Source organism: Pongo abelii, chromosome 16, assembly GCF_028885655.2.
Source record: "Pongo abelii isolate AG06213 chromosome 16, NHGRI_mPonAbe1-v2.0_pri, whole genome shotgun sequence".
In the NCBI taxonomy this organism is placed as follows: Eukaryota; Metazoa; Chordata; class Mammalia; order Primates; family Hominidae; genus Pongo; species Pongo abelii.
The window spans coordinates 85,707,546-85,730,557 of NC_072001.2; the positions used below are offsets into that span (position 1 = coordinate 85,707,546).

Consider the following 23,012-nt stretch of genomic DNA (forward strand, 5'->3'; position numbering starts at 1 on the left):
GAGGGAGCCCAGGGCCAGCTGACCCCACCACCCCCCGCTGACACTCTGCCCCGGGTGCAGGCCCATGGAGGCTCAGGGAACCCCAAGCCGCAGGAGCACTGGGGACACTCCTTCCTCCCCGCCAAGCCTCGCTGCCATGGTTTTGAACTTGTATTTGGGGTGAAGTATTTGAGGCCAGGCTCGCGGTTGAATGAGAGGAGCCCTGCACTGGGGGCAGCCCAGTGAGTAGACACAGCCTGGTGCAGGCAGCCTGGGCCTGGCTTCAGATCCTGGCCATCATGTCCCTCTTGCATGACCTGGGACAAGTGATGTATGGGCCCTGAGTGTGTGAGGGGAGATGATGGTAGAGTCTGCCCAGGATGTTGTGAGGAGCAAATGAGAGGGTATGCCCTAGCACCCGGGACCAGCCTGGCACGTGGTCATCCTGGGCACTAGAACTATATCCAACAGCTGCTCATCTGCCAACGTCCATGTTAGAGGATCTGTTTCCAGCCAGCATGGGCAGTCTGAGTGATTCCAGGAGGATTCCAGGGTTCTCAGTAGAAGTCTGGTCACCTTGGCTTTCTTCTCCGCAGCTCTGGGCAGAGTCAGGGGCCTGTCACTGGCCAGGGGACTTAGGAGACCACACAGACCACCCACCCCACCCTGGGTCTCCCAGCTGCCAGGCCCCCTCCTCTGAAATCTGGGCTTTGGGATTCCATGGTCTGATCCACCCTCCCAGCCTCTCTCCACACCTGTCTTCAGCAGTCTTGGCCCTGTTTCCTGACCCTTTCGTGTTCTCCCAGCCTCTCCACATCTCGGAGTGTCTGTTTCTCTCCCTGCTGGACTCCAGGATCCATCACCTTTGCCCTTCTTCCCTGTGCAACCCCCCGCCTGTCCCAATCAGGACTGTATGCTCATCCCGGACCTCTGGCCTGGCACCACCCACCCTGAGGCCACCCAGACTGGAGAACTGGGTTTTTGCCTCCCCATCTCCCCTGCCTGGCTAGAGGCCCCAGGTCCTGCGGGTCCTGCCTCCCTTCATTGCTTCTGCCCAAGTCGTGGCTGCCTGGGTCATCCCCAGACCTGCAAGTCTGCGTGGCTCAATTCTCCCCAGCCACTGCTGCCCCCAGAGGGCCCCAAACCTTCCTCCAGTTCCTCCAGGACAGCAATGAGCTGTGGGCGGGCTGGTCAGCCTGCCAGGGCACTCCTGCTGCTAAGCCGTTGTGGTGGCCGCCTAAGGTCCAGCAGGGGCAGCTGGCTGGTCACTGGTCCCAGAAGCAATAGTATGCCTGAGGGCTGTACAGAGTGAGGCAGGGGCAGAAGCAGGTGCCAGCCGGGCCTGGGCTGCCCTCCCCAGGGCTCCTGCTTCCATGCTCGCTGCCTTGTGGTGTTGAGTCTGGGCAGCCTTGTCTTCGCCACACCGCAGCAGCAGGAGTGTGTGGTGGATACAGATGGTGCCTGCTCATGTCTTCCAGTTTCCCCACCACCGCTGCCAGGGAATGCCGGCTGGAGGAAGGCAGGAGTAGATAGGGTATGACAGAGGCTGGAGGCCAGCCCTGTTGGGGAGTGGGGGAAATAGGGGACAGGCACGGCTGCCCTGGGCTCTCTCCCAGGGGAGGGGCTGCTTTCCAGACCTCACCCTTCCACAGATGACCCGCAGTCTCTGCCTGGGTGGGGCTGTTGGAGGCTCTGTTGTGTCAACTGTGATGTGATGTTCCCGGATTCTTGTCAGGCCTGGCTCCAGGGTCTGGGCTCAGACACGGAGGCTGCAGGGTCGGAGAGCAGGGCCACATGATGCCTTGGTGGTCCAGGAGGCCTTCTGAGGGAAGGGCCCTGGCAGCATGTGCAGAGGCCTGGGATTGGGGTTGGGGTTGTTTAGCCAGCTGGAGTGCCCAGGAAGTGAGATGAGAGAGGCTGGGAGGGCCTGTGCTGCTGGCTGCGGGTGGAGGATCGGCTGAGCTGAGCAGGGAGGCTGGAGTTTCCTACAGTTGTAGGGCTCTGTGCCCCCTCCCACCGCTCCTCCTCTCCCGGCCCCACTGAGGCTTCTCCGATGGGTCTCACAGGCTGTGCCCCCCTCCATCCTCCCGTCCCATCTCTAGCCGTGGGTGGGGCCTGTGCCTGGACGAACCTCCTGCCAAGGACATCATCGACTTCCCCTCGGTGCCGCCTGGCATCCTCTATGATGTGAGCCACCAGTGCCGCCTCCAGGGACCTACTCTGCCTTCTGCGAGGACATGGATGTGAGTGGGGCCGGTGTGGGTGTGGGGGTGTGGGGACCTGGCAGGAGGGCTCAGGGGACAGCTCTCACCAGCCCGTGGATGCCAGCCTGGGAGTAACCTCGCCTGGCCTGGGCTGCGCCCCTGAGTGACACTGTGAGACGTCAAGTGACCTGTGGGAGAGGCCAGGGATGGGCAGCCACAGACCCAGCTCTGAATTCTGGGTCAACCATGGACCAACTGTGACCCTTCGGACAAGCCTCTCTGGAGTTGGCTCATAAGAGGGAAAAGGAACCCCTGTGGGGAGGGTCTATTTATCCTGGAGAAGATCGCCTGAAGTGATCTTCTAACGGGGGTGTTTCCAGAGGAGGGGCTGGGCCAGGAGAGGTGTGGACAGCTGGGGACTGCTGTGAGCAGTGCATCCCCAGGCGCCCCGCACCACCACGTGGTCCGGGGAGGAAGGTGGGAGCAGACACACAAGAAGGTACCTCTGGGGGTCTGTGGGCCCCTGCCACGTGGAGGGCTGCCCAGGGGACCCTTGGGGACAGGGAGGGGGGCAGGGGGGTGGCAGCACCGGGGAGGGGGTGAGGCTATGGCCCATGCCCTCCTCCTCGCAGAATGTCTGCCACACACTCTGGCGCTCTGTGGGGACCACCTGTCACTCCAAGCTGGATGCAGCCGTGGACGGCACCCGGTGTGGGGAGAATAAGGTAGGGGATGTCCCCAGTCCCGACAGTGGGTGTGTGAGAGGCCAGACCTCCTGCTGTGACCGGGCCCTGGGGTCAGCCCCGGCTCACAGTCTTGCTTGTGCTCCTAGTAGAGCCTTGCACTCTCTGCAGCCAAAGCCCCTGTCTGCAAAGTGGAGGCATTGGGGCCAGGGCTTGATTCCATGATTCCCAGGGTGTCTTCAGCTGAGTCAGCACGTGGGCTGTTTTACTCCCCGCTCAGCTCCTCCATGTGGCCTGGGTCACAGGTGATTGTGATGATTGCGAGGGGGCCTCTCTCACCTTCCATCCTTCCCCTCTGTGCCTTTCGTAGCCTTCCCACCCACCTTGTTCTCACTAGGGTGAGGATGACTGATTGGCTTGGGGGTGGGGTGGCTCTACCTCCGTCTGTCTGGGTAGTGCTGTCTCAGTGGGGAGTGCACACCTGTGGGCTTCCAGCTCGAGGCCGTGGATGGTGGCTGGTCCAGCTGGAGCGCCTTGTCCATCTGCTCGTGGAGCTGTGGCGTGGGCGTACAGAGAGCCGAGCGGCAGTGCATGCAACCTATGTGAGTGTGGGGCCCAGGGTACCCTGGGCAATGGGACAGAGGGACCCCAGCAGTCAGCCGATTGCAGGAGCTTGGCTCTGTCCCAGCCCCTGGCTCTTAGAAGTGTCCTCATAATGGTCAGTCCGAGTGTCCAGGCCACCTTGAGTCACTTTCGAGGAGTGTTCTGAGGGCTAACAGGGTCCCCACTGCTGACCCCTTTGCAGAGAGGGGGACACTGAAGTCCAGAGACTGGAGAGACTCATCAGAGGCCACATGGCAAAGCAGCTGCTGGCTGGAAAGAGGCAGGAGAGAGCAGTGGGGAAGAGCATGGGCCGTGGACCTTAGATGGCTCAGGGTTCGAATCCCCTCTTCACCCCTTCTCTGGGCCTCCATTTCCCCGTCTGTATAATAGCAGTGCCCATCCAGTAAGGTTGTAGTCAGGGGCAAATGCAGTTTATGCAGGCCAGGCCCTCAGCCCTGCAGCTCATCTGTAGTGGGCACTCAGCAGGAGGGGCTTGGTGGCCTCAGAGGCACAACAAGGGTCTGAGATGAGACGGGGCAGCTGGGAGGATGGGACAGCACTGAAGGGGTGGCCTGAGGTGAGTGACTTCACCTTTCTGGGCCTCTGTTTCCCCATCTAAATGGGGGGGTGCAGGGGGTGTGAAGATCTGGTGAGATGCAAAGGTCAGTGGTACCATAGACCAAGGCACTATGTGGCTGATCTTCACTTCAGGAGGCCAACCGGGGCAGGCATGGGGTTCACAGTCAGCCCCACCCAGGGCCTTGCACTTACCCAAGACTGGCCTGTGCCCCTCCCTGCCTCCTGGCCTCCAGGTCTGAGCTGGGTGGGGGCCAGCCACCCTGGCCTAGATGCGGAGGATTTTAGGAGCTGTGCTCTGTCAGACCTCTCAGCTGGCTGGGGCCCTGGGGGCTTCCTTTAGACCCGGGCTGAGGGTGCTGCCACCAGGAGGAAGGCTGAGGACTCAAGGGCTCGTTAGGATGCTGGTGTCATGGGCTGGAGACTCGGAGCAGTCCCTCCAGCCAGTGCCAGTCATGCCTGCAGCTTGTCCCAGCTTCTCAACAGCCCTCTGCAGAGGCAGCCCCAACCCCACTTTATACATGAGGAAACTGAGGCCCAGAGGGTGGCCGAAGACTTGCCCACGGTCACACAGCAGATTGGGGGCAGAGCTCAGGCTTCCTGCTGCCACCTCCCCGAAGGTCCTTACAAACAGGGAGGGTGTGTCTGGGCCAGAGGGTGGGCAGCCCAAGGGAGGGGAGCAGCGTGCACAAAGCTGGGCAGCAGGGATCTCGGGGTGTGGGTGCAGGAGGAAGCTGCTTGCTCTGGGCTGTGGCCATGCAGTAGCCACTCACTGGGCCCTCACTGGGGCCCACCCCGGTTCTCCCCACAGGCCCAAATACAAAGGCAGATACTGTGTGGGTGAGCAGAAGCGCTTCCGCCTCTGCAACCTGCAGGCCTGCCCAGCTGGCCGCCCCTCCTTCCACCACGTCCAGTGCAGCCACTTTGACGCTATGCTCTACAAGGGCCAGCTGCACACATGGGTGCCCGTGGTCAATGACGGTGAGTGCTGCCTCCAGTGGAGACATTGAGGCTCAGAGGGCTGGGGGTATGTGGGTCCAAGGTTACCCTGTGATGCAAGCAGGAGGCCCAGTCTCCACCCTAAGCCTGGGCCGCTCCCACTGTCCCCTGGGGCTGCTGCTCACCCCTAGCTCCCCAGTCTGCAGCCTTGCAGATAGCTGCCAGCCCAGCCGGAGCCTCCAGCATGTTGGTGCTGCTTGGGAGCCTCCAGCCTGCCATGGATGTGTGTCATGGAGGGGTCTTCCTGGTGGCCGCCATACTCCTGCCCCAGCTATTGCTGATGGCTCTTCTACTTGGGCCCCCAGTGAACCCCTGCGAGCTGCACTGCCGGCCCTCGAATGAATACTTTGCCGAGAAGCTGCGGGACGCTGTGGTTGATGGCACCCCCTGCTACCAGGTCCAGGCCAGCCGGGACCTCTGCATCAACGGCATCTGCAAGGTGTGCCTGGTTAGGAAGAGGCTCTCCCAGCACTGCCTGCCCCCAGCCCCACTGGCGGGCCCCAGGTTCTCTCCTGGGTCCCTCCTGGTCCTCCTCGGGCCACCCTCCCCATGCTCTACCATCGGGCTTCCCAGCCCCTACCCTCTATGACCTCTAAGGCAAAGCCCCTACCATGCCTCCTGGCACTGGGGACCCCCCTAGTCAGGCCTCGCCCCACTGCGTCTCCTTGGATGCCTGCGCCAGCACCACCCCAGCCAGGAAACCGGAGCCCAGGCAGTGGCTTGACCTCTTGCTGGCTGGCTGACCCCAGGCAGTGGTTTGCTCCCTGATAGAAGGGGTTAAATGAGGTGGCACAGGTGACATGAAGGGCTCTGAGCCCCGAAGTGTAGCCCTCAGTGTTTGGTAACAATTTATATTCTTATTTTTAATAACAACTGTGGCCTCTCCTCTTTGCCCATGTCTCCAGCCACCTACTTGTCCCTGCTTCTTGCCCTCTAAACCACTGGGGTATCAAGGCCTGGGCTCCGAGGAGGACCAGCAGGGAGGTGCCAACTTCCAGTGCCTTTGATGTTGAAATTCCCTGCACGCACTGGTCAGGAGCCCGTGGCATGTCAGATCCCCTGCCTGCCCACAGGCTTTGCAGAACTCTTCCCTTCTCTTGTCTCTTGTGATGCTCACGACATGCCTTTAAGGGAGGGGTGGATCTCCCCGTCTCACATCTGAGGAAACTGAGGCTCAGGGAGGTAGAAAAGTTCACCTGGGTCAGAGGCACAGCTGGGGTGGGGCAGGGCCAGAGAGAGGCCTCCTGACCCCCACTCCCAGCTTTCTTCTCCTAACCCTGGCTGGCCCCCGGGGCTGGGGCCACAGAGGGCTGGCCGCCAGCACCAGGGGCCTCCCCTCCTCGTGTGTTGCAGAATGTGGGGCTGTGACTTCTAGATTGACTCCGGCGCTATGGAGGACCGCTGTGGCATGTGCCACAGCAATGGCTCCACCTGCCACACCATGAACGGGACCTTCGAGGAGGCCGAGGGCCTGCGTATGGGGTGGGACCACTGTGGGGAGGGGTGTGCTCTTCACCTGGTGGCCCCTTCCCCATCTCCCCCGGGCCCCTGTCCTTGGCCTCATGGCCCCCACCCAGCCTAGAGATGGCTAAGCAGGGAAGCCTTGCTGGGGTGGATTCTTGCAGGAGTCAGGGGACCCCTGGCCCACATGCAGAGACCTGTCCCCATGGGGAGTCTTCCTGTCCCAGACACCCCAGGCAGGGCCACCCCGGCTTGTGTGTGGCCCCTGGGCCTTTCAAAGAATGGTAGTCTCCTCCTGAAGCTTCTGAGACCCCAGCTCCGTGCCCTCACCTCTGGTCTGTTTTGCACACGTTGCTCAAGTACTGACTGTGTGCTAGGTGATGGGGCCATGCAGGTGAAGCGCTCAGTCCTGCAGGGGGACAGAACCTTCCGGTGTGATCAGTGCAGTGGAGGGAAGCCCAGAGGGCTATGGGAGCACTGAGGAAGAAGGTCCTGGCCTGGGGAAGTCAGGGAAGGTTTCCTGTAGGAGGCGGAAGTTGAGCTGAATCATAAAAGTCAGAAGAGATGGAAAGGGCATTCCAAATGGAGGAAAGAGCTTGTGCCAGAGCCTGGAGGCAAGAGCTTATGCCAGAGCCCTGGAGGCAAGAAGGGAAGGCAGGGCCAGCTATGGGGCCTTGAGTGCCAGGCTGAGAAGCTTAGATTTCATCCCAGAGATGCAGTGCAGTGTGGTGGATAAAGCACTGGCCCTGGAGGCTGCTCATATCGCAGCAGGACGCTCATGCACGTTACTCTCCCTGTCTGCCTCACTTTGCTCATCTGTAGAATGGGGATAACAATAGTACCTATGCTATAGGGCCGTTACCCATGAGTTCACCCATGTGAGGTGCTGAGAGTAGTGCCCGGCACGTGATGGGTGTGACGGAAGTGAATGAATAAAAGCAGGCCGCGTGGGGATGAAGAGGGTGTCCCAGGAGAAAGGCCTGGGCACTTTGGTTTTTTTTAGAAAGAGAATGCCAGCCGGCCCTTAGAGTAGGGGATGGATCCAGCCTTATGATGAGATCAGTTTAGGTCCCCAAGAGAGGAGTGACACGGCATGGCCACGGGGTCAGGATTTGTGGCACCTCTGCAAGGTTTTGGTGACCCATGACAGATCCAAGCAATTTGGGGAGCTCAGACTTTAAAGCTAATGGCAAAATCTTTGGCATCAGCAGGCGGAGGCAAATGGGGAGAGACGTGAGGGGAGCGGGTGGGGATAAGCAACCTTCTCACCCCGGGCACAACTCGTGGCTGACAGGGTATGTGGACGTGGGACTGATCCCAGCCGGCACACGCGAGATCCGCATCCAGGAGGTGGCCGAGGCTGCCAACTTCCTGGCACTGCGGAGCGAGGACCCGGAGAAGTACTTCCTCAATGGTGGCTGGACCATCCAGTGGAACGGGGACTACCAGGTGGCAGGGACCACCTTCACATACGCACGCAGGGGCAACTGGGAGAACCTCACGTCCCCGGGTCCCACCAAGGAGCCTGTCTGGATCCAGGTGCCTGCCTCCCGAGGCCCAGGCGGGGGGAGCAGAGGCGGAGTCCCCAGGCCCAGCACCCACCATGGCAGGTCTCGTCCTGGAGGAGTGAGCCCTGGGTCAGTCACAGAGCCTGGCTCTGAGCCAGGCCCTCCTGCTGCGGCCTCTACCTCAGTTTCCCCATCTTTAAAATGGCCCAATCATGTAGCTGCAGTTCACAGAGGTGGCTGGGGTCGGCTCCTTTAGGACTGGGTGGATGGAGAAGACACCTTGTGCTCATGGGCCCCTGCCTGCCCACCCAGCTGCTGTTCCAGGAGAGCAACCCCAGGGTGCACTACAAGTACACCATCCACAGGGAGGCAGGTGGCCACGGCGAGGTCCTGCCGCCCGAGTTCTCCTGGCACTATGGGCCCTGGACCAAGTGCACCGTCACCTGCGGCAGAGGTGAGAAGTGGGGCACGCACAGCCCCGCCAGCAGGAGCTTCATCTCTGGACAGGGACACTGGCTTCAGCTCCCAGCTCACTGCTGGGCCACCATGGGTTTAGAAGTTTGCTTCTCTGAGCCTCAGTTCCCCATCTGTGAGATGAGGCTAGCAACTGCCCCATGTCCCAGGCCCACTGGGAGGGTAAATGGATGAGGCAGGTGGGTGCTGGCTGGCGGCGTGTGCTCAGTGTGCTGCAGCTCTTGGCGTTCTCCCTCCAGCGGACACAGCTCCCCCTCGATTTTGTCCTTGCTCAGCTCCGGCAGGTTTTGTGCCTGCATTTCTGCTGCTTCCCGGAGACCAGTCCAGTGGCCCCTCACCACACTGACTTATTTCCCTGAACTATTTATAAAAAGTAGGGCAATTTCATTAACTCCGACTCTTCCTCCCCATATTTCCCTCAGTCTCCCCTCTCCGTCTCTTTGTCTCCTCCCCACTGCTCCTCAGTCTCCCCTCTGCCCCTCCGTCTCCTCCGTCTCCCCCCATGCATCTCAGTCTCCCCTCATACCCCTCAGTCTCTCCCCGTACCCCTCAGTCTCCCCCCATACCCCTCGGTCTCCCCTCCATATCCCTCGGTTTCCCTCCGGCCCTCCAATACCCCCGCCACACCCCTCAGTCTTCCTCCCCCAGCTCGGTCTCCCCCGCCATTCCTTGGTCTCCCCCCAGCCCCCCAGTCCCCCCGTAGGCCCCTCGGTCTTCCTCCCGCTGCTCGGTCTCCCCTGCCGTTCCTTGGTCTCCCCACACCTCAGTTTCCCCCTTTGCCTCTTAGTCCTCCCCTTTCCCCCTCAGTCTTCCCATCGTTGACACTCAGTATCCTCAGGGTCTCAGAATCGGGAATCTGATATACAGACATTTGAGCATTACTTAAAATGTTATTATGATGACAAAATGAAAATGGATAACTGGGCAGATACCTTCCAAAGCTAGGAAACCCATTTTATCTAATACAGCTGTCTTTATTTTATTTTATTTTGTTTTATTTCATTTTATTTGCGATGGAGTCTCACTCTGTCGCCCAGTCTGGAGTGCAGTGGTGCGATCTCGGCTCACTGCAGCCTCCACCTCCCAGGTTCCAGCGATTCTCCTTCCTCAGCCTCCCAAGTAGCTGGGATTTACAGGCATGCACCACCATGCCTGGCTAATTTTTTATTAGTAGTAGAGATGGGGTTTCACCATGTTGGCCAGGCTGGTCTTGAACTGCTGACCTCAGGTGATTTGCCGGTCTTGGCCTTCCATAGTGCTGGGATTACAGGCGTGAGCCACTGCGCCTGGCCTAATACAGGTGTCTTTAATTGGACAAACGTGAAAACCAACAAATACTTTTGCAGCACTAGACATTTGGGGAATTGTCTTTCAGCAAATTGGCTGCTTCGCAGGTGGACCACTTAGGAGCATCTGCAGAGGCAAGTGCCCTGTGGTGGCTGGAACAGACAGGGGTTCTTTGTCTCAGGCAGGAAGTCCCAGGTGCACAGTCCAAGCTGGCGGGACCTGGAGCTGACTGGCCCTCAGCCACACTGTCCTTGCCATAGCAGCCTCCCCTCCACTCCTGCTTGCCACAGATGGTGTCTTCTCTTCCAGGACTCTTGCAGTGTTCTGGGCAGGAGGAAGGAGAGGGGAAAGGGCTGACTCCCAGCGAGGGACTTGTGCCTTTTTCTCCTGAGCCAGGACTGTGTCCCAGACCCCCCTAGTTGCAAGGGAGCAGCAGTGGGGTGTGTTTTCAGCAGGTCCCATTGCTGCCTTGAACAAAATCAGAATCTGTTGGTGAGGAAAGAAGGGGATGGATGTGGGACTGGCAGCTCAGGGGAGGGACAACTTACTCTCGGGACCACGGGGCAGGGGGTGGAGCAGAGAAGGCAGAGCCACTAGCAGAGGGGGTCCTGCAGCTGGGCCTCAACAGGCAGTATGGAAGTGAGTGTCCAAGGTGAGGAGCGTGGCTGTGCAAAGGCCCCAGGGTGGGCAGTGGCAAAGGATGTAAAGGACTGGAGCAGTGCCAAGGCTGGTGTGGGGATGGAGAGAAGGGGCTGTCCGTTGATGCCCCATTTCTTGTCCAGACGTTCTCTGAGCCATTGGGAACGGTGTGGATGGTGGGACGGTGTGTCGGTGGCCCCTGGACACACTGGGCCCTGAAGGCTCAGGCAGCGGCTCCTCCAGCCATGAGCTCTTCAATGAGGCTGACTTCATCCCGTGCCACCTGGCCCCATGCCCTTCACCCGCCTCATCACCCAAGCCAGCCCCAGGAAGGAGCAGAGGGAGCTGGGCTTTCATTCTTTTCCCAAGGCTGAAGCCCCAGCCCCCGATCACCCCTCACCCCAGCCTGGGCCAGCCTGGACACTTATGGTCCTCCTCTTTGGGTCCCTGGATGTGGAAATAGGCCTCAGGTCACGCTCAGTTTCCCTGAGAGGAGGGTGGCAGGAGCCACGGCTGGGTTTGCATGCTAGCAGCAGTTGGCATGGATCGAGCTCTTAGGATGTGCCGGGCACGGGCCGAGCCTTCACATGCAAGAACACACGCAGTCCTCCCTCCAGGGCTTGGAGGAGGCAGGATTGTTGCTCCCACTTCACAGAGGAGGACGCTGAGGTTCGGAGAGGCCAAATGAGCTGCCCAGGCATCTTAGCTAGGATGCAGAGGGTCTGGGCACCCAACCCACTAAACCTCCACACACTGCCACCCCTCCAGGGGCAGTCAGAGGGGAGGCTACATAGGAGAGGGGGTGGGTGAGAACTAGGAGGACAGCGAGGAGGCGACGGTGTAGGTCTGCCTTCATCCTGATGTGGGCAGTAAGGTGCTGTTCTGGGAGGGTTCTGGCAGAGAGGGTGTCTTTGGGTCTTGGGCGGTGGGCATCTGGGTGCCAGTCCCAGGCTGAGCCCCATGGCCCCTAGGTATGCAGAGGCAGAGTGTGTACTGCTCCGAGCGGCAGGCAGGGCCTGTGGACGAGGAGCACTGTGACCTCCTGGGCCGGCCCGATGACCACCAGAGGAAGTGCAGCGAGCAGCCCTGCCCTGCCAGGTTAGCCTGCCCCCATCCCCTGCCAACTTCCCACCCCCAGGCATCCTGGGTCTGCCACAGGCCCCTACATCTTGGTCCCCGGAGGTCCTGGGGAGGAGCAGAGGGAGCCAGGCTTTCATTCTCTTCCCAAGGCTGAAGCCCCAACCCCCGGTCACCCCTCACCCCAGCCTGGGCCAGCCTGGACACCTGTGGTCCTCCTCTTTGGGTCCCTGGATGTGGAAATAGGCCTCAGGTGATGCTCAGTTTCCCTGAGGGGAGGGTGGCAGGAGTGGAGGGGCTGTGCTATGTCACCAGGCTTTGAGGGCAGGACACTTACCTGAGCTTGGAGCTCTGGAGAATCATCCACTGGCTTCTGGCACTGCCCAAACCCCGAGGGCCTGGAAGCCCAGCCTGGCCCTCCCTGCTGGTGAGCCTGCAGGCCACCTGTCTGACGCCACACTGATGCCACCTGTCTGATGCCACACTGATACCACCTGTGTGCCCTCGCCAGGTGGTGGGCAGGTGAGTGGCAGCTGTGCTCCAGCTCCTGCAGGTCTGGGGGCTTCTCCCGCCGGGCCGTGCTCTGCATCCGCAGCGTGGGACTAGATGAGCAGAGCGCCCTGGAGCCACCTGCCTGTGAACACCTTCCCTGGCCCCCTACTGAAACCCCTTGCAACCGCCATGTGCCCTGTCCGGCCACCTGGGCTGTGGGGAACTGGTCTCAGGTGAGTGTGGGATGGGAGGGGGCCCACCTTCAGCTCCACCCTTGGTCTTCAGCTACAGGGAGGCAGACAGCCTTCCTGGAGCCCTCGTGGGTGGGAGGGAACCTGGACATTCCAGGGTCCAGCCCCTGACTCTAAAGCCTCAGGGATCAGGAAGCCCCTGGCAAGCATGGCCACAGTCATGGCCTTGAGCTGGGCAGGGCCAGAGAGGGCTGGCTGGGGTCTCTGCCACTCTGACATCGGGCAGTGGACAGGTTACCCAGCTTTGCCCCAGCGTCCCCTGGCAGCCGGCCTCCCAGGCTAAGCCCCTCACCCTGGCTTCCCCTGCAGTGCTCAGTGACATATGAGGAGGGGACTCAGCACCGAAATGTCCTCTGCATCAGTGACACCGGTGTCCCCTGTGACGAGGCCCAGCAGCCAGCCAGTGAAGTCACCTGCTCTCTGCCACCCTGTCGGTGGTCCCTGGACACACTGGGCCTTGAAGGCTCAGGCAGCGGCTCCTCCAGCCACGAGCTCTTCAATGAGGCTGACTTCATCCCGCGCCACCTGGCCCCACGCCCTTCACCCGCCTCATCACCCAAGCCAGGCACCATGGGCAACACCATTGAGGAGGAGGCCCCAGAGCCGGACCTGCCGGGGCCCATGTTTGTGGACAACTTCTACTATGACTACAATTTCATCAGCTTCCACAAGGATCTGTCCTACGGGCCCTCTGAGGAGCCTGATCTAGACCTGGCGGGGACAGGGGATCGGACGTCCCCACCACACAGCTGTCCTGCCGTGCCCTCCACGGGTAGCCCTGTGCCTGCCACAGAGCTTCCTGCAGCCAAGGAGGAGGGGGCACCGGGACCTTGGTCCCCCAGCCCTTGGCCCAGCCAGGCCGGCCGCTCCCCACCCCCACCCTCAGAGCAGACCCCTGGGAACCTTTTGATCAATTTCCTGCCTGAGGAAGACACCCCCATAGGGGCCCCAGATCTTGGGCTCCCCAGCCTGCCCTGGCCCAGGGTTTCCACTGATGGCCTGCAGACGCCTGCCACCCCTGAGAGCCAAAATGAGTTCCCAGTTGTCAAGGACAGCCGAAGCCAGCTGCCCCCTCCATGGCGGGACAGGACCAATGAGGTTTTCAAGGATGATGAGTAACCTGAGGGCTGCGGAGCACCCCACCTGCCCCCGAGACCCAGCCCCATGCTGCCCACTTAGTCCCCGATCAGCAGCACCCACTCCTCTCCTAGTCCTGACGTGGCGGAGCTGTAGACAGGAGGGACAGTGGCCTGGGAGCCAGCTCTGGAGAGTGGCCTGGGGCCTGTGGACAGTGAACTGTGGCCCACTGTTGGGGTGGCTTCTCCCCCTCCTCCTCCCATAGCCCCTCTGCCAGAGATGAAGGGCAAGGACAGTCCCCTGGAGCCAGTAACTCCCACTTTCCCAACCCCAGGACCAGGTTCATGGGACCTGCAGACTGTGGCAGTGTGGAGGACCTCCCTCCCCACAACCCTGACTGGCCTCGGGCACAAGCCTGAGCCTGCCCTGAACCCAGGACCCAAGGGCCAGCCTGAGTCCCTCAGCCCTGAGGTGCCCCTGAGCTCTAGGCTGCTGTCCACGCCAGCTTGGGACAGCCCCATCAACAGCCACAGAGTCCCTGAGACCCAGCCGCTGGCTCCCAGCCTGGCTGAAGCGGGGGCCCCCACGGACCCATTGGTTGTCAGGAATGCCAGCTGGCAAGCGGGAAACTGGAGTGAGGCAAGTGGCGTGGGCTGGGCGGGCAGGGAGTTTGCGCAGGACCTTGGTGACTGTTTCCTCATCTGAAAATGAGCAGAGTGGGACACAGGCGCCGTCTGTCTCGCCTCCCTTGGGGGAGGGGTTCCCAGGATTAGGGGAATGAGGGGACCCTGGGGCCCATTCCTGGGCAGCACAGGGGGCCTCAGGGAAGGCAGGGGCAGGCACACTCTGGCAGCACAGCACGCCCCAGGATGGAGCTGGCTCAGACAGCTGTGCAGTGGGGAGGATCCCTGCGTGGCCACCAGGCCCAGTCCTGCCCAGCAGGCAGCAGCTTCCCTGAGGCTCCTCCAGGCTGGGCTCAGCCCACTGCCACCTGGCTCTGCCCTCAGTGGCTCCATCATCCTTTGGCAGTGACCTGCAGGTGTCTGAGCTGCAATGAAAGAAGCTGGCTAGTGTCCCCTCCCTGGGTCCCCAAATGGTCACTTCAGGAGAAGCAAGCTTCTGTTCAGATCCCTAATTTTGGGGCGGGAAGGGGCAGGCTGAGGCCCACAGGGCTTGTTTTGCGTGGGGATAGCCAGCAGTTTGGCTGCTGGTACCAGGATCCAGCCTTCCTTCCCTGGTGTCTCTGGGAAGCAACGAGGCTGGTCAGGATAGCTGGTCAGGGGTGCCCACAGGGTCTCCTCCCCCCAACCTCTGCACCAATGACACTGGAACACAGGCCCTTTGTCCCATGTGAGCAGGGACAGTTGGTTGCTGGGGGGATTTGACTTTTCATTCTCACAGTCTTCCTGGGAGGTGGGTGGAGGAGCCTATTTTGCAAATAAGGAAACTGAGGCCCAGAAGGGGGCCCCTGTCTTGCTGAGGTCTTGCTAGCGTAGGTGGGTAGTTTCCTGGCTGTGGAGGCCTGGCGGGGATGGGATCTGCCTGGCTTTCACGGGTCTGTGCCCCGCAGTGCTCCACCACCTGCAGCCTGGGTGCCCTCTGGAGGCTGGTGCGCTGTAGCTCCGTCTGGGATGAGGACTGCGCCCCCGCTGGCTGGCCCCAGCCTGCCCGCCGCTGCCACCTGTGGCCCTGTGCCACTTGGCACTGAGGCAACTGGAGTAAGATGCGTGAGGATGGAGCCAGGACAGGCATCCCCAGGGCATGGGGTGGAGCCCTGGTTCCCCACGGCCTGTGTTCCGAGAGCGGCAGGACAGGGGAGGGCTCCAGGCTGCACGTCTGTGTGCCCGATTGCACTGGATTCCGAAACTCTTGGGAGTCTTCTCATCTTTGTCTGGCTTGGCCTGTCTCCTTTCCTCTGTATCTTTGACCCCATCTGGACTTGTCTTTCACCAGCTTGCCTTTGTTCCTCCCTTTCTCTGTCTGTCCCAGCCCATGGCAGCTCCTGGCCATGCCACCTTTTGCCTGGGGCCTGCCAGCCTTGGCCTTTCTCTGGGGCTCTTCAGAGATTTGACCTGGCTGGGGCGTGGGTCTGATGCCTTTCCCACCACACGCCTCACGGGGTCACACCTGTGGGCCTGCACGTGGGGATATGTCCACACACGTCTCTCGGTCCCCAGTGCTCCCACAGCTGCGGCAGAGGTTCCTCAGTGTGGGACGTGCAGCGTGTGGACACATGGGACCTCCGGCCACTGAGGCCCTTCCATTGTCAGCCTGGGCCCGCCAAGCCGCCTGTGCACTGGCCCTGCGGGGCCCAGCCCTGCCTCAGCTGGTACACCTCTTCCTGGAGGGAGGTGAGGCCTGGGCGTTCAGTTGGGGGAAGGGGGCACCCTCAGACCCTGGCTGTGCCCTGACTCCTTCCCTGCCCATCTAGTGCTCTGAGGCCTGTGGCGGTGGTGAGCAGCAGCGTCTAGTGACCTGCCCAGAGCCAGGCCTCTGCGAGGAGGCACTGAGACCCAACACCACCTGGCCCTGTAACACCCACCCCTGCACGCAGTGGGTGGTGGGGCCCTGTGGCCAGGTGAGCCGGGCTGCGGGGAGGAGCAGGGAGCAAGTGCTTGGTGGCACCTGGTCAGTCCTGGGTTGGGTGAAGGAGCTGTGGAGTGTGTGCTGTGAGCCAGGCTCTCTGTGGCCCCTGCACATGCAGCAGTCACTGGACAAGGCCCCACCCTGCTGGTGCTCACACCTGCCAGGGAGAAACAGACAAGGAAAGGGCACGTGCGCTGTGATGTCAGGGAAGGCCTTCCAAGGAGGGGTCTGGGGTTGAGACCCGAGGGAGAAGTCAGTGATGCCAAGGACAGGGATCGAGGGGATGGCAGGTGTGAAGTCTGAGGCAGGAATGACAAGCTTGGGGCAATCAGGGAGCCCGGCAAAGGCCAGCGGCAGAAGCGGGTGGAAGAGGGACCTCGGATGGGCAGGACACCTTCTGCTGGGCCTGTTTGGAACTAAGGGGTTCAGAAATCTCAGATTTGGGCCCTGAGCTGGGTCCTGGAGTCAGCTGGGCCAGCGTTTGAGTCTTTGTCCAACTGGCTGCTGAGTGACTGTGGCCAGGTTGCTTTGCTTTGCTGGGTCAGTTTTCTCATCTGTAAAATTGGGATGCTTTGGGAGAGGAGAGTCAGGAGGATTAAATGGAGGAATGCAGCAAAGCACAGGGCCGGGCACAGCACGACACTGGCATAGACTCAGCTCATGTTTAGGGCTTTCAGACCCACACCTGATAACAACAAAGCCTGGCGGGCTGGGCCAGGGCTGTGAAACTGTCTCCACCGCTCCTGCCCATGGGTTGCGGCAGGTCCTCTGCCCTGTCCCTCGGGCACAGCTGTGTCTCGCCCACGTCTCTGCCCACTCCTGCATCAGGGCTCCATCCCGGGGCCCCTGCCCAGGCCTCTCAGGCATGTCCCGTGTGAGGGGCTCACTGCCCTGCAGCCCCAAGGGCTGTCCCACGGTTCTCATGCCCCTCCCCTCTGCAGGAGCCAATCCCACAAGTGAGAGTGGGGTTCCAGCACCAAGTGGGCTCTAGGAATGGGACCAGGTCCTCCAGGAGGCACTGTGAGGGGGTGGCTGGGAACAAGGGCAGGCCAGTCAGGCACAGGGCACAGGGACGGCTTCCCAGAGGAGGTGTCCCTGCCCCCACTGATAGGGCTGGCCCTGGAGACACTCATTCCTCCCCTGCTCCCCGCAGTGCTCAGCCCCCTGTGGCGGTGGCGTCCAGTGGTCACACACTGGTCAAGTGTGTCAGCACCCAGACGGGGCTGCCCAAGGAAGACAGCTACCAGTGTGGCCACAGGGCCTGGCCTTGTGAGTTCCCGGCCGTGTGGCACCAAGGATTGTGAGCCCATCAAGCCTCCCTGTGAGTCCCCTGACCCCAAGCTCTCTGCTGAAGTGAGGTGGGGCGGGGAGGGTGATGGGGAAATTGGGTCGACAAACCATTGCGCCCACGGCACTGGCTGGCTCCATCTGCAGTCTGGGCTCAGGAGCCACTGAAAATCCTGATGCTACAGGATGCCATGCTGGAGGCTGGGCTGTGCTGGGAGTCAGTCAAGAGGAGTCCCAACTACACAACATCCCACAGGCAGCTTTCTGACCTCCAGTGAGTAGAGGGAGTGGCCTTGGCCCCTGATTTGCTGTGTGAATCTGGGTAAGCTCTTTCCTCTCTGGGTCTCAGTCTTCCCACAGTGAGACCAGGGATGTCCCTGAACCTGTGTGAAAACTGGGCCTAGGTGAGTCCCTGTCCCCTCCCCAGCCCTGGCCTGTCCATTCCCTGGCCAGAGGACTGCCTAGAGTGAGCAATGGAACCGCAGGAAGGGCCTCCCTTCCAGGGTCCTGCTAATGAGGTAATGGGGTTTGAGGCAGGAAGGGCCTCCCTTCCAGGGTCCTGCTAATGAGGTAATGGGGTTTGAGGCAGGAAGGGCCCCCCTTCCAGGGTCCTGCTAATGAGGTAATGGGGTTTGAGGCAGGAAGGGCCCCCCTTCCAGGGTCCTGCTAATCCCAGTGGTGGGGAGTTTCCTGGCCAGCTGGGTCCTGGTGGAAGGGCCTGAACTAGAGGTGGTTCTGGATATCCCACACCCCCGCCTCCAACACACACTCACACACACACACACACTTCCTGCAGCCCCAGCTGCTTTCAGCAATGCTGAGGGTAAGAAACGGGGTGGCCCTGGAGTGCCACCTGGGCTCCCCTCACCAGCTGTGTGGCCTTGGGCTCCATTTCCCTCTCAGGGCCTTCAGGTACTGGATAAAGGGGCTGCCAAGCCCCATCCTTGCATAAATGAGGTCTGGGCATGAAGGGCCCAGCACTGCGTAGGGATCCAGGTGGTGCTCAGGGAAGGCGGCTTTTTCCCCTCCCTGAAAGCCACTGTCATCCCCTCCCCGAAAGCCACTGTCATCCCTAATTGCAAGGTCAGGGAGAGGGCCTCAGGCAGCCCCTGCTAGTCTAAGGAATCCAGAAGTGGTGGCATGAAGAGCTGCGTCCCCTGTGCTATTGGCTGTCTGCTCCCTGACCCTAGGACAGAGTCCTCAGCCAGGGACCTCAAGCTGACATTCGGGGCCCCCTGCAATCTCCCCAGTCTGCCTTCTCCCCTTGTCCAACGCAGCCTTCTCTACCTGTGCTGGCTCCTGGGAAGCCCTCATTCGGGCTCAGAGTGGCCCCTGCCATGCCTCGATGCCCTGCCTCTGGCATGGGTGGCCTTCCTGCCTCAAACCCCATTACCTCAAGGCCCAGTGGCAGTGCCCCCACCCTGTCCTGCCTGTCCTCAGCATGCACCCAGCCAGCATCTCAGAGCACTCCTGTGTGCTGGCACCACGTCTCTCGCCTTCATGGCTAGGGCTGGCCACTGCTAGAGCAGGGTGGTTATGATCCCAGGGGGTGAGGACCAGATGGGGCAGAGAACAGGTCCTGAGGCCCCTGGGGGCCTAGAACCAAGGACGGATGGCCCAGGAGGCTCTGGGCTTGCAAGGTCTCCCAGGGGCGGGTGTGAGTGGGCTGCAGGGAGTGGGCTATGGGGGCTGGTTAGGTGGCTGAACTAGAAGCTGTCCTAAGTGAGGAGTTTTCTGCCACCAGTGAACAGTGGAGGGGGGCTGGGAAGGTGTCTTGGACTTGGAGACCTGGAATTCCCAGGATGTTTTGCTGGTCTGTGGGACAGTTGGCGGGACAGGTGGAAAGCCGGGAAACTCCAGAGTGTGCGGTCGCTGCAGTGACACAGCATGGCCACACCCATTTGCTGTGGAGGTGGGGTTGACAGAGGAGGGAACCGAGGCCCAAGGGGTGAAACAGCTTGTCTGAGGTCACCCCAGGCGACCAGGATGCAGGCCTGCAGATGTGCACTTTGGAGCTCTGCCTGGAGCTGGGGTGGAAGAGCCTGCCTGCTGCCTCGTGCCCTCTGCCGGGCCTGGGGGATGTCCCTGGCCCAGGGCTGGCTGCTGTCCTCCTGCTCTTCCTCCCCAGGGAGGTCTGCTGGAGTAAGCAGGGCCCGGGCGGCAGCTGGGGGCTGTCAGCAGTGGCAGTGGCATCAGGAGCAAGGCCAGGAGGCTGGAAACAAGCCACTTCCCAAAATAGCTCTGATAACCATGGGGCAGGAGGGCCCAGCCAAGCCTCAGCCCTGACAAGCACAGCCTGCAGCCAGCCTCCCTCCCCATTGGGCCTGGGCTCAGTCCCTGGTTTCCACTGATGGCCTGTAAGGCCCACTCACTCTAGGCTTCGTGGCCCACCTGAGAAGTGGGAGGCTGGCCTGGGAGATGGGACCTGTGACTCAGAACCCGAGGCTGTGTACAGCCCCTGTGGCTGGAGGTGGTCACGGAGGTCTGGCAGGACAGATGCACTGGGGCAGGGGGCGGTGGCGGGAGTCGGTGGCAGAGGCCGCTGCAGGCTGGCAGGAGGCCCCTGGGACCACAGTTCTGTGCCAGGATCTGTCGGGGAACACCAGGGGTGAGCAAGGATGGAGATGGGGTGGCAGGGCGTCGCCCTGGGCAGGCTCTTTAACAGGCATGTGAGGGGGTCAAGGTGGGGTCTCAGGACCTTTCCTCCAGAAACCTCAGCCCAGCAGCGCCCGTTCTCGAGTCCTGGAGTCGGCCATGAGTAGGTGGGACAGAGACACCAACAGTTGGAGACCTGCAACTCCGGTTTGGGAGCCGCTCCAAAAACCGGGGCTCTCTGCTTGGTGGGGAGCTGCTGGAGCCTCCTTAAGGTGGTTGGGGTGGGGAGCCAGGTTCTGGGTACCCCAAACCACTGGTTCCGATGCTCCTCTGCCCCCCAACTCCAGGCTGTGAGCGGGACCGCCTGTCCTTCGGGTTCTGCGAGATGCTGCGCCTACTGGACGGCTGCCAGCTGCCCACCGTCCGCACCCAGTGCTGCCGCTCGTGCTCTCCGCCCAGCCACGGCGCCCCCTCCCAAGGCCATCAGCGGGTCACCCGCCGCTGATGGTGCCAGTATGCACAGACCTACCGACAGACCTCAGTGCCCACTACGGGCTGTGGCGGAGCTCCCGCCCCCTGCGCGCTAATGGTGCTAACCCCCTCTCACTACCCAGCGGCAGGCTGGGGAGCTCCTCCCCCTCGAAAAAGGTATTTTTTTATTCTAACGGTTTGTGTAACATTTATTATGATTTTACATAAATGAGCATCTACCATTCTAAAGCACAGCGTGACTTCATCTTGGATTTGGGGAATCTTAAAAGTTAGAAACTCTTCCCCCGATTCCTCTGCCCAAAACTCCACCGCCGCAGCACCTCGGCAGGCGCGGCTTTTCACCTGCTCCTCTGGGGCAGATCCGCAGGGGGCAGCGTAGAAAACGAGTCCCTGAGAGCATGGCGTCTGGTGAGGCATGGAAGGCCTCAGAAGCCGGGGGGGCTGCTGCCCAGGGAGGCCTGTCTGCGGAGGGTGGGGTTCTGGGGGCAGGAAGGTCTTCTGGGCAGGGGCACAGCTTGGCCCTTACTTGCTGCCTGCCTTCAGCTCAGGCTCCCAGCCTCCCCTGGGGCCCCACTCTGTGGTCCTCAGAGACCTGTTCCACAGGGATTGAGCCCACCTTGTCACTTTCAGGGACTGCCCCCTGGAGTGGTGGGGGCTGGGGCCCCCGTGGGCACCTCCCTGGCTCTGTCTGTTCTATCTGTTGACTCTTCTGCAAAAAGCGGGCAGAGAGGGGAAAAGCAGGCTGGCCAACTGTGCCCTACTGTGTCCCCACGTGTCCCTTCATCTCTGTGCCCAGAGATAGGGCTGGGCTAATAGTCACTGCCTTGGGGTGGCCCCTTTCCCACCACCAGCCCCAGCTACAGGTTCCTACCACGCTGATCTATGGTCCAGCACCTGGCACCTGCCTACCCACAGCCCCTTCCCCTCCCATAAAATCTAGTCCCATGGAGCCAGACAGTGGTGCCCACAGCAGGGAACAGATGGGCATGAAGGTGCTTTGAAGAGGGTCCTGGCCTGGCCAGGGGTGGGAGGCTGGGTAAGGGGCAGACACTGTCCTCCCAGGCCCAGACCCAGCCCTGGATCCGACCCTGCCCTCTGGCTGTGAGCCTTAGACTCAGCCGTTGACAATTTACCCCTCAGCCCTCCCCCTGGAAAGTGTTATGCCCCTTCTCCAGGTGGGGGACACTAAGTTTCAGAGAGGCCACCCTGCAGCCTACAGGGGTCACCTCTCACATTCTACTCTCCAAGGTGTGACATCCCTGGACGAAAGGCAAGTGTAGCCCTGGAGCCTGCATGTGGCAGCCGCAGCCACTCAGGGCTGGGTGCATGCTGGGGATGGAGGGGACACCACTGAAAATCACTCCTGGCTGGGCGCGGTGGCTCACACCTGTAATCCCAGCACTTTGGGAGGCTGAGGCGGGTGGATCACCTGAGGTCAGGAGTTTGAAACCAGCCTGGCCAATGTGGCGAAACCCCATCTCTACTAAAAATACAAAAATTAGCCGGGTGCAGTGGTCGGCACCTGTAATCCCAGCTACTTGGGAGACTGAGGAAGAAGAATCGCTTGAACCTGGGAGGCGGAGGTTGCAGTGAACTGAGATTGCGCCTTTGCACTCCAGCCTAGGCGACAGAGGGAGACTGCATCTCAAAAAAAAAAAGAAAAAAAAAAAAGAAAAGAAATTACTTCCTAGGGACTGAGACCAAGAAAGAGTATCAGAGGCTGAACCCCTTGGTGATGAGGGTCTGTCCCAGGACTTGGAAGGGAGGGAGGGGAGCATGGCCAGGGGGGCTGCCTGCAGGTGCCTGTCCTGCTGCTCCTCATCTCAACATGCTCACCTCATTTCACACCAACATGCCCCATTCTCAGAGGAGGAGCCCAAGGCTCTGAGAGGAAGTAACTGGCCCAAGGGCACATGCCCTGGTGACACAGGCCCGTCCTAGGTGCCAACTAGCCACCTCCAAGTTCCAGGCCACCCTGAGCAGGTGAAAGAGGGAGAGGGCCCCAAGCAGGCCCCAGCTATGGCTTTGCACAGAGAAGGCAGCCTGCCAGAGTTCACGCAGGAAAGCAAGTTGCTGGGAAAGCTAGCATGAGTCCCAGCCCCGCTGTGCTGACCGAGGGTGGAGGAGCGTCAGGCGTGCTTCCTCTCTGTCTGCAGCAGCCCAGCTGGCCCAACGAGACCCTGGGGACCCACACTCTGAGTCATGGCTTCCCAGGCTTTAGTCAGAACTGCCCCTGGTGGCAGTCCCTTCCAAGGGGTAGGGAGCAGGGCCTGTTGACTTGCTCCTGACCCACACACTGAGCCAGTCCCTAGGAACATCATCCTGGGCATGCCGTACCTGTCATGCAGTCTGAGTCATGCTGCCAGGGCAGGGTATCCAACTCCCAGCCTGGGAGTGCTGAGAGCCAAATCCACTGCAAAGCAGGGGTGATAGTCAGGGTCCCACCTCATCTATCTGTCGGCAATCCAGTGGTATCTAGGTGAGAGTCCCATACACACAGTCATCCCACAACACACTCCACACTCCACAGGCCAGGCAGGGACACACAGCCCCCTTCCCTCCCTCCCAGGTACCACCATAGCGGCTAGTGTGTGACCAAAGGCAGGGTCCCTAGCCCCCACTGAAGCACTATTGCCGGCCAGCGGGCTCATGCACCTTGGCCTGTTGCTCCTAGGGGTCGCCTGTGCTATTCAGCCAAGGGAACCACAGTGCAGTGCTTGCTGGCCCAGCTGAGCTCCTCCT

The 23,012-nt window shown here is 61.1% G+C and overlaps 1 protein-coding gene across 1 annotated transcript in view; it reads left to right on the plus strand.

The window, feature by feature from the left end:
• The window catches only part of LOC100452234 (A disintegrin and metalloproteinase with thrombospondin motifs 7-like), a gene marked incomplete at its 5' end in the record, with an annotated part of 42,724 nt that extends 22,247 nt beyond the window's left edge, over nucleotides 1-20,477 (plus strand). Inside the window, 19 exon segments of the mRNA XM_063716117.1 lie at nucleotides 2,082-2,185; nucleotides 2,188-2,222; nucleotides 2,816-2,908; nucleotides 3,323-3,468; nucleotides 4,857-5,026; nucleotides 5,350-5,485; nucleotides 6,398-6,519; nucleotides 7,800-8,044; nucleotides 8,326-8,467; nucleotides 11,385-11,511; nucleotides 12,002-12,215; nucleotides 12,543-13,949; nucleotides 14,881-15,031; nucleotides 15,486-15,661; nucleotides 15,742-15,888; nucleotides 17,050-17,079; nucleotides 17,081-17,164; nucleotides 17,166-17,217; nucleotides 20,126-20,477. Of these exon segments, the coding sequence (XP_063572187.1) occupies nucleotides 2,082-2,185; nucleotides 2,188-2,222; nucleotides 2,816-2,908; nucleotides 3,323-3,468; nucleotides 4,857-5,026; nucleotides 5,350-5,485; nucleotides 6,398-6,519; nucleotides 7,800-8,044; nucleotides 8,326-8,467; nucleotides 11,385-11,511; nucleotides 12,002-12,215; nucleotides 12,543-13,949; nucleotides 14,881-15,031; nucleotides 15,486-15,661; nucleotides 15,742-15,888; nucleotides 17,050-17,079; nucleotides 17,081-17,164; nucleotides 17,166-17,217; nucleotides 20,126-20,283 (3,739 nt within the window).
• Between the last annotated feature and the right edge of the window lie 2,535 nt (nucleotides 20,478-23,012).